General features: G+C 42.6%; 1 protein-coding gene across 1 annotated transcript in view; it reads right to left on the bottom strand.

Moving 5' to 3' along the window:
- Positions 1 to 351: 351 nt before the first annotated feature.
- Positions 352 to 15,778, bottom strand: part of EFCAB2 (EF-hand calcium binding domain 2) — a 113,997-nt gene continuing 98,570 nt past the window's right edge. The window contains exons 4-7 of the mRNA XM_021689878.1: positions 4,800 to 4,879; positions 4,143 to 4,185; positions 3,969 to 4,035; positions 352 to 731 (exon numbers count right to left, since the gene is read on the bottom strand). Coding sequence (XP_021545553.1) covers positions 616 to 731; positions 3,969 to 4,035; positions 4,143 to 4,185; positions 4,800 to 4,879 — 306 coding nt within the window. The 3' untranslated portion in view covers positions 352 to 615. The remainder of the gene's footprint in view (positions 732 to 3,968; positions 4,036 to 4,142; positions 4,186 to 4,799; positions 4,880 to 15,778) is intronic.

The following is a 15,778-nucleotide window of genomic DNA, read 5'->3' as shown; positions in this document are numbered from 1 at the left end:
CTCCTTACGTTGTCAATTTCCATTCAGTCTTCTTGTCTCTAGATTCAGTGACCTCAACTCCATTCGCTACTCCGCACAGTGGTAACACACTGGATCAGCACACTTACATTTTTACACTAAGTTACTAACATTTCAAATGAGATTTATAATCGACACTCATAAGGGATTAATTATTAACATTCCTTTCAACAACTCCCCCTCCCCATCCAGATGCTGAAGGTTTGTTGTTTGTTGCTTTCACCACGTTGATACTGGTCCTCACTTTGTGGTCACCCAAGATCTTTCTATGCCAAACCTTGGATCATTTCTGGTCATTCTTCATTTTGTCAGTGTAATGAATTTGAAGGTCACCGGGGTTTTATTGTAGAAAATCCACAACAATCCACGGATAATGTTAAAATGTTTTTAAGAATAAGCTTTAAAATAATTAGCCATTGGTCATTCCATAAGGCAGACATACCAAATAAATTTGTGTTCATCTTTAAAAAACAAAGTATTGTGAAATAGTTGTCACTGGGCATTAATTAGCATGTGTAGAAATTATAAGATGTGAAATTAATAGGGACAGGCCATCTCTATGGTCATCCTTTCGGTGAGAAATTACGTCTCCAGAACCTAGCTGTCATCCACCACCATCATGGCTATGTAGTCCTTGTAATAAATGGAATTCGATTCTGGGTCAATGGCAGCAGACAGCATTTCTTCCATTTCTTCCTGAGAAAAAGGCTCACCTGGGAAAGATAAGAAGGGAGATTCATCACTGACAATCTTCTGATCGTCTTCTTTCTCTTTCCACCAGCCAGCTTCATTGCCCTGCAGCTGCACAGGCCCCTGCTGGGTCGCCAGCTCCCCTCCTGGGGCCCTGGGGTCAGCACATCACGCCAGTCCAGAGATTCCAAGAGCGTGCTGTTGTGCCCCAGGCAGATTTGGGGCTTACTTTACCTTGCAGACGTCATAGCTCAAGCAACCTATAAAATTGATCACTTGAGCCAACACAGCAGGAGAACATTAAGACATCCTGAACAAGGTTATTTCTTTAAATTAAGGCTATTGGGATTGCCTAAGGATTCACCCGAAGTCCCAGTTTTCTAGGGAGTCTAGTCATTACGTTTGCAAGGGTGTGAGGATGGGACCACATGGTCTCGATGCAAATTGCTGAAGAGCAGAGGCTCGAACTGCAACAACTGTGTCTCTGAATATTCCCTAACCAGGTCCGGCCAACTTCATGATGCCAGCTGAGCCCAGGGACAGATGCCATTCATCCACTGTGTCTAAACGGCCCTCTTTGTTATAGTTTGGCCCAGTGTTGCTATCAAACGAAACCAAAAGTGGCATAGAAAATCTGTGGCTTTCGCTGGATTCAGACAGTAGCTGAGGATCATCTTGGACATTGGTTTCATCAAGATGAGAAGCAAACTCAGGATGAATGTTGGAAATATCGCCGACTACTTAAGAAAGAACTTTGTCCTGATATTAAGCAAAAATACAGAAACATCAAAATTGCCACTTTCCCCCCTAAAGAGTCTTCTCTGAGCAGATGAGTTACCAAGGCCTGAGGATCACTTACCTTCTGAGCTTGTCACCTGCCACCATGAACAGGTGGAATTCAGGAATTCAGCTCGTACTACAGAAATTATTCAAGTGGTGATCGTGATGACAATGATGACAGATTATCAAACAAGGGGAGTGTGTCGAGTTCTTGAAACCATACTTACATCCTAAGACAAGAATGCCTACAGAGTCGGGGCGCCTGGGTGGCTCAGTCGGTTAAGCGACTGCCTTCGGCTCAGGTCATGATCCTGGAGTCCCAGGATCGAGTCCCGCATCGGGCTCCCTGCTCAGCGGGGGGTCTGCTTCTCCCTCTGACCCTCTTCCCTCTCGTGCTGTCTCTCATTCTCTCTCTCAAATAAATAATAAATAAAATCTTTAAAAAAAAAAAAAGAATGCCTACAGAGCCTATGGAGACAGATTCTGAATCTTTCTTATACTGGGCTAAATCCACTGCCAATGAATTCTGATGGGCACCATGGAAGTCCTTAAAAGAATACTAATAACAACTATTTATTGAGAGCTACTGTGTTCCAGACACTGACCTATGTGCTTCGGATACATTAAGTTAACCTCCCAGGTACCTCATTAGAGGTAAGAACTGCTACCCCACTTACAGAAGACACCAGGGGCACCTGGGAGGCTCAGTCAGTTAAGTGTCTGACTCTTGATTTCAGCTCAGGTCATGATCTCAGGGTCATGGGATCAAGCCCCGCACAAGCCCCACATCAGGCTCCCTACTCAGTGGGGAGTCTGCTTCTCCCTCTCTCTCTGCCCCTCCCCCTGCTCTCTCTCAAAAGCCCCAGTAGCCTCCTGACGGGTCTCACCACTCCTCTGATGAACCGCCAGCACCAGACGGACCTTCCAACAATCTCTCCTGCACCACGAGGCCCATGTGCTCAGCACCCTCCAAGGCTTCTGTGGTGCCCACACGGTGACTTCCAACCCCCGAGCCCAGACCTCAACAGGCCAGCCCACAGATCTCCCCAGATTCGTCTCCTGCTGTCTGCCAGCAAGACCCTCTGGGCCCTCTCCCCTCATAGACTCTGTGATACCGCGATATCACACTCACCCCTGCCTCCCTGCTATTGTTCACACTGTGTGATCAAGATGCATCTCTCTCCATCAGCCCCTTCACACATTCTTCGTTCATCTGCTCATTCATTCTTTCATTCATTCATTCAACACACATTTGTTGAGACTGACTGGGTGGGGGCTGGAACGCATAAGACTTTACCCCTGCTCTCAGTAACTCACCCATACAAAGTCTACCATCCTGAGAATCCACTGTCTTATATTGTGAATTGTCTTATGTCACTTTTCTTTCCCCCAGTAAAATATCCTGGAGAAATGGAGATTTTAGTACCTCTCACTGCCCTTAGTGTCCCTCACCTCCGCACAGCAGGTCACCATATTAATGACAATGAACTCTTTCTGGCCAATTCATATTGCCTAATATAATCCAGGATTCACTCCCCTTAAAATGTGAACTCCTAAGACATCTGTTACAGTGTCACAAGAGGTTGGTGGCAGCTGTGACAGCCATGTCATTCTTGCCCTCGCTGCCTGTGGCCCCACATCGTGGTGCATCAGGCAGATGCGGTCCAGTCAGCTGCGCAGGTGGACGCAGCGTTGGTCTCCCCTCCTCGCAATTAGTTGCACTTCTGATTCCGTCTCAAGTGATTACAACTCTGAATCACACTGGACTCGATCTGCAAACCAGTGAACTGAACAAAGGATGGGAGATTGGGGAGGTGACCAAGGGAAGCATGGTTTCAAGAGAACGCCCATTAGGCCACTGACATTCAGGGAAAACAAACTTACACATCAGCCGAAGCAGAGAGAGAGTGCCTCAAGGAAACATGGCGACATAGATAGGTGTGCCGATACGATGGCCGAGTGTGTGTGTGTGTATAGGTCAAGCTCAAAGCAAATATAGAGTTCCACCAGCATAAAAAGCTGTAAGTTTGTGTGGATTCCATTCAATGGAGGCTGTATTATCTGTAAGTTCATCAACTGAAAAGCTGTTTAAAAAAGAATTTTTATATAATCCAATTCAAATCTTCAATCTAGTAACAGGCATTGATTTATAATGATTGACAGTTCATGTTTTCCAAGCGGCATAGCTTTCATTCTGAAAAATACTCTAAGTGAATGAAGTGACTTCAATTTACAGAAGTATCTTTATTCGTTACAAAATCCTATAAGGCAACAATCAATCTTCCCTTAACCTCCCTTTGTCCACTTAACCCCACAAAACAGAAACCACACCAATACCAAAATAATAGGAATAGTAAATAACTCTTTCAACCAGAATGATTGATTTAAAAGTGTCTCCTAGAATTTTTCCATAATTGTTGTTAAATTATTTATCACTTAAATAAGTCACAGTTATAAAATAAGCAATAAATCACTCTTACCTTCTTCAGTCATATACTTGATCAGTTCTTCCTTAGTCAGAAATCCACGTTTAGATGGATCTAACACCTAAGAGAAAAGAAAGGGTAGATATTATAGTTTTTGTTTGGTGAATAAATTCTACAGGATGAATTTTTCATACACATACATATATATAAAATCTGGAGCTCACGTACCTCAAACGCTCGAAGAAGGGTATCTTCTGGACTTGGTCTGTATCTAATTATGCAGTAAAAGGGGCACATACCACAGTATTTAGCTCAGTCTCTACACAACAAATGATCACATAAAATGAAATAAAAGCTGCTAAGATACAAGGATAATAATACTTCCCTCACTGAAACATGTTTGGATTTCTAGATCTGAAAGTTGAAAGCACTCCACACCCACAGAAGATACTTAGTTCAAAATCACTGGCCTATGTGATGATATCTATTAGCCTTTTTCATCATTGTGAAAATCAACTTATTTGGAAACAAAATTTCTACTATAAACCAACTGTGGTAAGGTAACATTACACGTTCCTTAGAAAAAGAGGTAGGGTGAATTAGAGGTAGGGTGAATTCTCACTGATAGCTCACAATAGAAGATAATAAACATGTTGTTGATTTACGACTTTTGTGGCACTTTGCTTATAAGATTAATACAAAAGTGGTTGATATTTCTAAGCACATTTCACCTGGCAGTTCAGAGGTATAGTGAAAAGTCAGAGGGAGCTATCCCAGGATAAATATTTGGTTGAGTATAATATACAAAGTGAAAAAGCCAAGCGTTTTGAAATTAATGTAATTCTAATCATTACTTTACCTTAACAATTGCATGTACCTTCTTACCTTCTCTCCAGTAGTACTTCGGTCATCACTGGAAGAAATTTTTCAAATCGAATGTATCCAGTGGGTTCTTCTTCCTCTACCTAAACATTCAGTAAAAAATAGCCACATACTACTTCAACAAGTGTATTGAGCAACTCCTTTTCACTATGCCAAGGGCTAGGAATTTGATAATGAGCATTCTTGGGCATGGTCTCTGCTCATAGAGTTTCTATTTGGTAGTGGAGACATAGATTAACCAAAAAACAACAGAGCTGAGTGTCTAATTATAAACACAGTGAAGTGAAGGAGCTTGGGTCTATTAGAGTGTAGAGCAAAGGAAAGTTCTAGGCTAGATCAGGAAAGGCATTCATGGGGACTCACACCAGAGCTGATGTATAAAGTGTGAGTAGAAGCCATCAGGGACGAGACTCCAGGCAGAGGAGGCCTTGGAGGCCAGGAGGCTAGGGGGCATAGGGAGCAAGGAGGAGAATGTTTCCAGATGAGGCTAGAGGGAGAGAGAGACACCAGACCTTGCAGTGCGTTATGGTCCATGAAAGTGGCTTTGGTTGTTATCCTAAGACCAACGGGAGATCCCTGAAGGTCTGGTAGATGTGCGTGTGAAAGATCACACTGGTTGTGGGTGAGGCGGCTTCTGTGGTGGGCTCAGCAGCTGTGATAGAGCTTGGATTAGAGTGGTGGCCATGGGGGAGAAGTGAATGGTTTCAAGAAATATTTAAGTAGTAAAAGCCATAGGACTCAGGGGCACCTGGATGGCTCAGTCTGTTAAGTGCCCGACTCTTGGTTTTGGCTCAGGTCATGATCTCAGGGTCGTGAGATCGAGCCCCGTGTGGTGTTCCACGCTCAACAGGGAGTCTGTCGGAGGTTTTCTCTCTCTCCCTCTCCCTCTGCCCCTTGACCCAGTCATGTGCACATGCTCTCTCTCTCTCTAAAAATAAATAAATCTTAAAAAAAAGGGGGGGCAATAGAACCTGGTGCTGCATCTATTATGGACAAGGATGAGAAAGAAGAGAGGAGTCAAGGATTCTGACTTGCACAAATGGGATGGAGTAATGCTTTTCCCTGTGATAAGGAACATGGGATAAGGGACCAGGTTAGGGGACCAATTATATCTCAAGGAAAAAGTACATATCAAATCACTGTAATAATTACTAAATGCCTATATAGTTAATGGAACTTTGTTATACCACCACTAAATAAGAGAACACTACACCTGAGAAACAGAAATTTTGGTATCTTGCACTGTTAGATGAGAAGGAGAGACTCCTGCCCATAGGTTCACTTTGGTGTTGTGGTTGAATAAAACACTATTGATCTGAACTTTCATGTCAGGCTATTTACAAGGAGCTGTAAATTTTCCACTCCCTTTCAAAAATCCCATTAAAAGTCTCATCTATCCCAATTCAACAGAGAACCTTTTAACAGATTCATTCTTTGAGCAAAAAATAAGAAATCTGTAAGGTGCTGCTAAGTGGAATACCCTGTTGTCCAAATGACTGTTTTCCAGTATTTATACTGGATGCTCTCACCCAGAGTGAGTGGAGCCCTCGGATTCCACTATCAACAGAAATTGTCATCCATCTAATGACAGAATGATACTCCAGAATCTCTGAGCCCATCAATACATGAACAACTGTTTCAGCTGCCTCGAGGCAGGCAAGATTTTGCAAATTCATGTTCACCTGGCTCCGATGTGCTTGAGTCGCACTCTATAACTACCTACCCTGGCAGCCTCTTAAAAATAAAATGTCAATCCCATGAGACGACCTTCGGAGGGATAATTTTTAAATTAAAATGGTGAGTTTCTATGCTGATTATTCCAGAAATGTGCACCAGAAGCTAGAGCACTGGTCTGTTTCCCTCTCCCCCCACCCCGCCCCCAACAAATCACCGTGGAGCAAACAGTCTCGACCTTGAGAGATCAAAACCCCTCTGTATTTTATGAGCATCCTCATCAACCTACAAATGGTTTGTAGTGTTTCCAAAGGGAATCCACCTCTCTAGCACTCTCTCTACCACGCGAGAATTCACAACACATAGTATGTGCCCCGTGATGCTCCCCAGGCTCCCACAGGACTTCCACGAGCCCCCAGGGCTCTGAACACCAGGGTGAAAATGACAATCATTCTTGCCCCATCTATCTGTGAAGAGCCAAAACTGCACAAAAACAGCAAGTTAAAGTAGATCTCCAGCTAATCGGGATAGCAGAGAAGGCATACATTTTCTTTGACTTTTTTTTTTAAAGTCAAAGAGGAATAATGAATAAACAGAGGGCTTGTGGTTACAAAGGAAGAAGAAAAATAAGTAAATCCATCTTCATCTTGGGCAGATTGTGAAAATCTTTCTATGACCCAACACTGTCCTCTAGAGGCCACATCTAATCCCTTCCTCTGTACAGAAAGACATGCAATGGCATAAAAACAATACAACTATATGACATTCTTAATACAGTGTTAATAACCTGTTTAATATATACCAGAAAATATTTTATATTATAAAAGGTTTTTTAGTATTAAACTTTTGGGGTGCCTGGGTGGTTCAGTCCGTTAAGCGTCTGCCTTCAGCTCAGGTCATGATCCCAGGGTCCAGGGATCCGCAGGATTGGGGCTCCCTGCTCAGTAGGGAGCATGCTTCTCCCTCTGCCTCTGCCCCTCCCCCCTGCTTGTGCTTGAGCACTCTCTCTCTCAATTAAATAAAATTTTTAAAAAAATAACCTTTTTATTTTAGAATAGTTCTAGATTTAGATTTAGAAAAGTTGCAAAGATAGTAAAGAGTTCCCATTATACCACCTACCCAGTTTTCCCTGTTGTTAACCCTTAGTTCACTATGGTACAACTTTATTTGGTTTGTTGTCACAATTAACGAAGTGATATTAATACATTAGTATTTACTAAACTCCATGCTCTATTTGGATTCCATTTGTTTTTCTAAAAGTCATTTTTAGGGATGCCTGGGTGGCTCAGTCGGCTAAGCATCTACCTTTGGCTCAGGTCATGATCTCAGAGTCCTGGGATTGAGTCCTGTGTCAGGCTCCTTGCTCAGCGTGGAGCCTGCTTCTCCCTCTATGTGCAGCTCCCCCCTGCTTGTGCTCGCTCTCTGACAAATAAATAAATAAAATCTTTTTTTTAAAAGTCCTTTTTAAAATATGGTAATTCCTCTATCATAATGAGGAAACAAAATTCTGGGAATCTGGAAACAAGAGTGGGGACAGGGAAGGATAAGATGTGATTCTATTATTTCTGGTACAGACAAGCTAGTTAACCTCATGAGGCCATAGTAAGACAGGACAAAAACACTACTTTCCAGAAATGTTATGCAATAATGGCTCAATGGTTATTTAGACTCACATATTAAAATGCCTTTAAGGGGCGCCTGGGTGGCTCAGATGGTTAAGCATCTATCTGCCTTTGGCTCAGGTCATGATCACAGGGTCCTGGTATCAAGCCCCACATCAGGCTCCCTGCTCAGCAGGGAGTCTGCTTCTCCCTCTCCTTCTCCTGCTCCCCTGCTTATGCTCTCTTGCTCTGTCAAATAAATAAATAAAATCTTAAAAATAAAATAAAATAATGCCTTTAAGATTTCATAGAAATATATCACATATCAAACTATATTCGTGTGTGTCGAAGGGGGATATATACATAGATATATATAGAGAGAGTGAGTTAGGGGTTGAGTGTGTCCTCCCCAAATTCGTATATTGGTGTCTTAACCCCCAGTACCTCAGAATGTGATTTATTTGAAGAGAGGTAATTTACAGAGGTAATCAAGTTAAAATGAGGTAATTAGGGTGGGCCCTAATCCAATATGACTGGTGTCTTCATAAAAAGGGGAAATTTGAACACAGTGACATGCACACAGGGAGAATGCCATGTGAGCATGAAGACAGCCATCTACAAGCCACAGCAAAAGGCCTGGAACAGATCCTCACAGACACCAGAAGGAACCAACCCTGCTGTGCCTTGACTTTGTACTTCTAACCTCCAAAACTGTCAGTTAATAAATTCCTGCTGTTTAAGTTATTTGTGATACTCTGTTACAGCAGCCCTACCAAACACACACACACACACACACACACACACACACATTCTAAGCATGCACGACACATTGTAACCCAAAGACTTTGAATCACTATCAAGCTTAAGTCCCTGTAATTACCAATTGGAGATTAACAAAGCAGATATTCGAAATTCAGAACTGATTTTACAGAATTGATACAGAGAAAATAATGCAGCCCAGATCTACTTTCTCCAAGAAAAAACTCCATTAACGGACTTATAACAAAATGAACTCAAGAAAGACCCCCAGGTAACAGCGGACATGTTGGAAAACACTAGGAATTCAAGGCCATTTCTTCACTCTGAGCAAAGCCATAGTGGGAAAACCCACTTCTCCCCTGTATTGGGGAGTTTTTTTTACAAAAAATGGATGTTGCCTTTCTCATGGAAAAATATCACAATATATTCAGCATGTTAGACCAAGAACAGTTTATAAAAGATTCTGACTAATCTGCCCCCCTGGCGTCCTCCTCTGTAGCAGGTCTACCCGACACAGCTGCTGTGAGGTTCACATGAGACATGACATGAGGTTCTGTGAACTGTGAGTCTCTTGTTATGATTATGATGATTTCTATCAACAGTGCACACACACCTGGTTCTCTATCGTGCAATGACACCTCCTCCCGAAAGAATCAATCTCTGGTGCTGAAATCTCCAACACGGCCTCCCGGACCCACCAAATGGACCTAACTTGTGTCTGTAAATGCCACACGGCCTGTGGCGAGAACGTGCTTCACTGCTGGGCCGCCCTACAACCCTGTGCCTGGCCCCGCCCCCGGCCTGGAGGACAGGGCGTGCGCCTCCCCCTCCACCGCCGCCTCCCTCTGCCTCCCCTTCCGCCGCCTCCCTCCGCCTCTCCTCTCCGCCGCCTCCCCCTACCTCTCCCTCCACCGCCTCCCCCTCCGCCTCCCTCCGCCTCTCCCTCCGCCGCCTCCCCCTACGTCCCCCTCCGCCGCCTCCCCTTCCGCCGCCTCCCTCCGCCGCCTCCCTCCGCCTCTCCCTCCGCCGCCTCCCCCTACCTCTCCCTCTGCCACCTCCCTCCGTGCCCCTTTGGACTGACTGATCCGACAGCGGGGAATACCAGCCGGCCACCAAACACACCCCTCCTGTTCAAAAGACAAAACCAAGCCAACCAATAGATCTTGTTACCGCCAACAGGAACGAGGCAAGTACATTATAATCTGGTTTGCTTCAGCCACGAGGACGGATGAGGTGCTGAAAAGGAGGTAACAATTGGCAAGTAGCCTCGGCAGCATTTAGGAATGCAGAAATAATAAGCCACTTTGCAGGAAGACCCCCCAGCTCCGCCTTCAGGTACCCGACTTACAGTGAATTCATCTTCCCGGCAGCTGTTCGCCTGGCTACCAGGGTCCTGATCCGCCGGGCTGCTCCCTCCTGAGAACCCGGGCGGAGCAGGCGGCCTGAAGAGAACACACCGCTTCCCGGCCCCACAAAGGGCCCGTCCTGGAGGCCACCGCAGCACCCGCAGACACCCCCAGTCTCTCTGCCCCCTCTTCCCGGCATGAAGAAGGCTCAGTAAATATATACGGTGTGGGATTTTTTAAAAATATTTTTAAAAATCGAAGCCTGATTCTTACTCCACCTTGGCAAAAGTCCATTTTCTCAATCTGTTTTGCTTCTGCAGAATCGGGCACTGGAGGTGAAGTGTCCACCTTGTCTGTCACTGGGTCAGGTGTTTTGATGGGACCACGGCCCAGAGTTCTTTACCCCCATTCCCACAGTGAAATCATCAGGCCAACCGTTTTCTCATTAAAGCATTATTTATTTTAATGCCAAACTCACTGAGTAGGTGCAATAAAACACGCAGTGAAAATTCATTTCTCCCCAGTGACACAACCCTCAGTCAATAAATTGAACCATTTCATGCTTCACAAACGCAAGATAGTATCAGTAGTTAAGATGGTTTATAAAGCACCTACATTTCAACTAGTTCCAGGTCACCAAATAAGATATACATACCATTTTTTAACTATTTGTTGTAAAAAAAAAAAAAAAAAAAAAAGCTATGAGATATTTCAAGTTAGACTCTAAATAACATATTCAAATTTTGACATAAATCATGTTTCAAAATGAAAACAGGACAATTTAGAAAATACTTCTCTACCTTGGATGGAATAAAATAATAACAAAAATTCATTGGCATTTGCCAAAAAAAAATTACCTTTACAAATGAAAAATCTTTTTTTTTTTTTGAGAGAGAGAGAGCAAGCATGAGCAAGGAGGGGCAGAGGGAGAGGGAAAGAGAATCTTAAGCAGGTTCCACACTCAGTGCGGAGCTCGACGAGGGGCTCAATCCCAGACCCTGAGCTCATAACCTGAGCCTAAATCAAGAGTACAACGCTTAACCAACTGAGCCGCCCAGGCGCCCCCAAATGGAAAATTTAAAAAGTCACCTACTTTAGAAAATTTATTTACTACAAACATTGCAGAGGCTGTTGTACAAAAATTAGGATATGTGATTCTTTCAGGTTAGAAGTCCCTTATTAATATAAGTATCAAAAAAAAAGTTTGAATCATCTCTCAGCTAGACCATCAGAGATGCTAAGAACCAACAGGTGGCTAAACCAGATAATTGATAATGTCCCTTCCAACTGTGAGTTTCTACACCTTGAAGCTATGAGGGAATTGATGGCTGTCAAGCCATTAATTTCCCTATTTTATCCTCTTGTGGGGGGAAGAAGTCAAGGGGTTCCAGCTAAACTATAAGATTACAGTCATGTTGAAAACATGCACAGGAAAATAATATGGAAGGAAGTGCACTAAAATATTACAATGGTCATATTAAGGTGATGTATTATTGGAAAGGATTTTTCTCTATCTCTTTAAAAATTTCCTATATTTCTTATATACAATAAAAATTTGAAATAAAAACTTGTATTAATCTCCTGTTATGGCTGTTTTATATAAAATTATGAAATGCATTTATTCATAAATACTATGTATTTATGTGAGAGGGAAAACCACTTTTATAGATTTCCCTGGGTTTTGTTTCCTGCTGCTGATCGCTGCTTTAGCACCATTTAGTGTTTTTCTTCTAACTACAGATATTTTCCTTGTACAACACAATCCCCTCAACACCCCTCCCCCCATTTACCTATTTCCATTCGGAAGTCATGGCTGGTAGCCATCACCAGGTAATCTCCAAAGTACCTCTTTGTCTACGGTTCTTTTTTATTTTTTTATATTTAAAGATTTTATTTATTTGAGAGAGAGAGCAGGAGGAGGAGCAGAGGGAGAGGGACAAGCAGACTCCCTACTGAATACGCAGAGCCCGAGGTGGGGCTTGATCCCAGGACCCTGAGATCATGACTCGAGCCGAAATCAAGAGTCCGCTGCCTAACCGACTGAGCCACCCAGGTGCCCCAATCAGTCTACAATTCTTTAACTCCAGCATCTAACATCAGCACAAATTAGAACAGATCTACTACCTTCTCCCACCTTCTCCAATGCCAGGGTGCTCAGGAAAAATAACAGACAACAATGTTTCACATCACCTGCTACTTCAAAACCAGAACATAATTACCTCACCCTTTCCCAATCTCTGAGAAGCTTGGCACAGTTGGATTCTGAATGCTGTGACATCTCAGGGCTCATCTCTAACCAGGATGATGCAGTTATGGTTCAGACAGGTGGACATGGCCACTTTACAAGTGTGTGGATTATATAGATTTTACCCTACTAACTAGACAGCCATTTCTGAAGTTTCAAAGACAAAAATTTCTGAGAATACTTAACCAATTAAAAATAATGAGAAACTGTGATTTGGGACCTCTGGGGCTTGTGGTATGTCTGGTGTGGTATGATATTTTTCATCCAAGATGAAAAATGCAGGAAATGACTCAGTAGAATCATTACATTGTTTTAGCTGGTTACTAGGGAATATTGAACACGTTGAAATCATAAAGGCTTCTCACCACTATTAATTTAACATTAAATCATTGACCACAGAAAATGCAACTGAACATTCATTTGTGGGTGAGTTTCTTCATTTAGTTAAATGAATGGGACTGAACACAATCTCAAATATTTAAATGCCTATGTATTTAAATTTTTGATGTTCACAATTTTAAAGTGTTTGAAACTATCTTGAGCCAAATTAGGATGGAGTTTTTTCAGTGTTCTTGTGTCTCTGAATGCCTGGTACCTGGCATGTGGTAAATGCTTGATAATTATTTGATAGATGAATGATTACCAGCTTGCAATAGTTTTTAATTACTTTTACTACTGGAAACTTGGAATTTTTGAGCCCATGAATCAGATCTATTGTAAAACTCTTCTCTCAAGTATGTCTGCAGTGCTTTGCAAGCCTGAATTTTCCACTATTCTGATACTAGGTCTTGCAAGAGCAAGAAGAGACAGTGTAAGAACCGTAATTATAACCAGAATATTGCTCAGCCCACAGGAAACGGTAGAGCAGCTCCTCGAACCAGAATATGTCAGGCTTTGTTCTCGGTGCTAAGGATGCACTGATGTACAAAGCATAAAACCTTGCCTTCAAGGTGTTTTTATGACAGAAGGGAGTTTTAAGACAGAAGTAAATCGGTAATTTCAGATTATGTTGAACACCACAGACGAAACACAAAGGGTTGTATTGTCAAATCAGATTCGCCAGAATGAGAGATCTCACCTAGTATCAAACCTCCAAAGATACAGAGTCCTAAAACACCAGGGAGGCATGGGGCAGTTCGGGATGGCAACATCATCTCCGAGATGCTTTCTTGCCACATCAGGACTCACTCTGGCCCAGATTTAAACGTCAGGTCTCTAAGTGCTGTGGGTACTTGGAAGAAGAGCAGCCCAGAGCCCGGGTAAGGGCAAGAACAAAGACTTTGTGTAGAAGTATGCAGGACATACTCAGAACCAGCAGGGAAGCCAATATGTGAGCAGGAACAATGGCAGGAAGTGACAGGCCTGACCACCTAGAGCCTTGTCAGCTGTGGTAACAGTACTTTGGGCTCTTTTCCTGAGTGAGTTGGGCACCTCAGAAGTAGGGTTCTGAGCAGTGGAGTGGCGGGCTCTGACTTAACCTTTTTTAAAAGCATCCTTTTTGCCTGTCGTGTGACAAGTAGACTGCAGAGGACCAAGCGCAGGAGCAGAGAGTTCAAAGGCCGCCATGGTAGTTCAGGGAGATGGGACAGCGGCTTGGACCAAGGTGATGGGTGTGGAAGTGGTGAGAAGGGGTCAGTTTATCATCTGAAGGCAAGATTCAGTGTCAGTACACATACAATGGATCTTTTTAAAGTCCAATTTTACAATCTCTGGTTTCCAAAACCACATGTTATGTGGTTATGTTGGACCCCGTGCTGGTCCTCTGTGCCTGGGATCCCGAGGGTGGGAGTCTGCTCCCTTCCCTCTCTGCACCCAAAACATCCCTCCCTTCCCCGGGTCAGTCCCACAGCTCCACTTGGCTCTCGATCATGTCTCCCTCCTTCCTACCCTCTTGGATGTTGCCTCTTCTCTCTGGTTAGCTAGGGAGAGTCTGTTCTACCAGTCTTTGGGTCATTTTCTGGGCTTTTTACATGGATATGTGTGTTATCTAGTTGTATTTGTGAGACGAGGTGAGCTTAAGGTCCTCCTACTCTGCCATCTTCCTCGGAAGTCCCATGTTTGACTTCTTTTGCTTAACATGTTCTTGTTGAAATTCATCCATGTCATGTGTGTATCATATTTTGTTCCTTTTTATCACTGAGTAGAGTAGTGGTCCATAGTATTTATCCATTCCCCAGTCGATGGACATTTAGGTTATTTTCAATTTTGGGCTGTTATGATTAGTGCTATCAAGAACATTTGGTTACAAATCTCGTGTGGACATGGACTTTCATTTTTCTTGGATAAATAGTTACCAGTAGGATTGCCGGGTCATATAATGAGTGTATGTTTATCTTTATAAGACACTGGCACAGTTTTCCAAAGTGATATTCCTACCAGCAATGTGTGAATTATAGCTGTTCTAAATCCTTGCCAGTGTTTAGTATTTTCAGAATTTCAAATTTTAGCCATTCTCATGGATGTGTAGTGACACATCGGGCTCCCCATCGGGTACAGATGTTCATCATTTTTTATGTGCTTGTTGGCCATTAATACATTTTCCTTTATGAAATGTCTATTCAAATCTTTGGCCAGTTTAAAAATTGGGTTGATGGACTTCCTAATATTAGTTAAAACAGATGTTAATATATTCTGGATACAATGTCAAATAAATTATTTGCAAATATTTTCCCTCAGTCTGATCTGCATTTGCTTGGTTTGTTTTTAACTGTGTCATTTGGGCAAAATTTTTTAATATTGATGAAGGTAATCGTTATTTGTTGTGCTTTTTTTTTTATGGTTCATGCTTTTTGTGTCTTATCTAAGAAATGTTTGGCTGACCCAACATCACATGGTTTTCTCTCTGTCTTCTTCCAGAAGTTTATAGTTTTAGCTCATCTATTCAGGTCTATGGTCCACTTCAGGTTAACCTTTTTGTGTGGAGGAAAAGAGTGCTGAAGTTTGTTTTCTTTCTATTCAGATACCCATTTGCTCCCACACGATTTATTGAAAATGATGATCCTTTCTTCGTTGAATTACTTTGGCACCTCTGTCAAAGATATAAGTATGGTTCTATGTCTGGATCCTCCAGTTTGTTCCATTGGTCTATAGGTCTCTCAGTACACAAATATCACACTTGTCAGGATTATTGTGGTTTCATGGTAAATCTTGCAATTAGGTAGTAAAAGACCACCCTTGCCCTTCCTTTCCAAAATTATTTTGGTTATTTTAGCTCCTTTGCTTTTCCATTCAAATTTCAGAATCAGCTCATAAATTTCTTCAAAAAATCCTGCTATAATTTTGATTGAAAATGTACTGAATCTATTAATCAAAGAACTACCCCCTTAACAATGTTATTTTGCAATCCATGAACATGTA

The sequence above is a fragment of the Neomonachus schauinslandi genome, chromosome 6, assembly GCF_002201575.2.
Source record: "Neomonachus schauinslandi chromosome 6, ASM220157v2, whole genome shotgun sequence".
NCBI lineage: Eukaryota > Metazoa > Chordata > Mammalia > Carnivora > Phocidae > Neomonachus > Neomonachus schauinslandi.
Note: the sequence above shows the minus strand (reverse complement) of the source record. Positions and strands in the feature narration are given on the sequence as shown.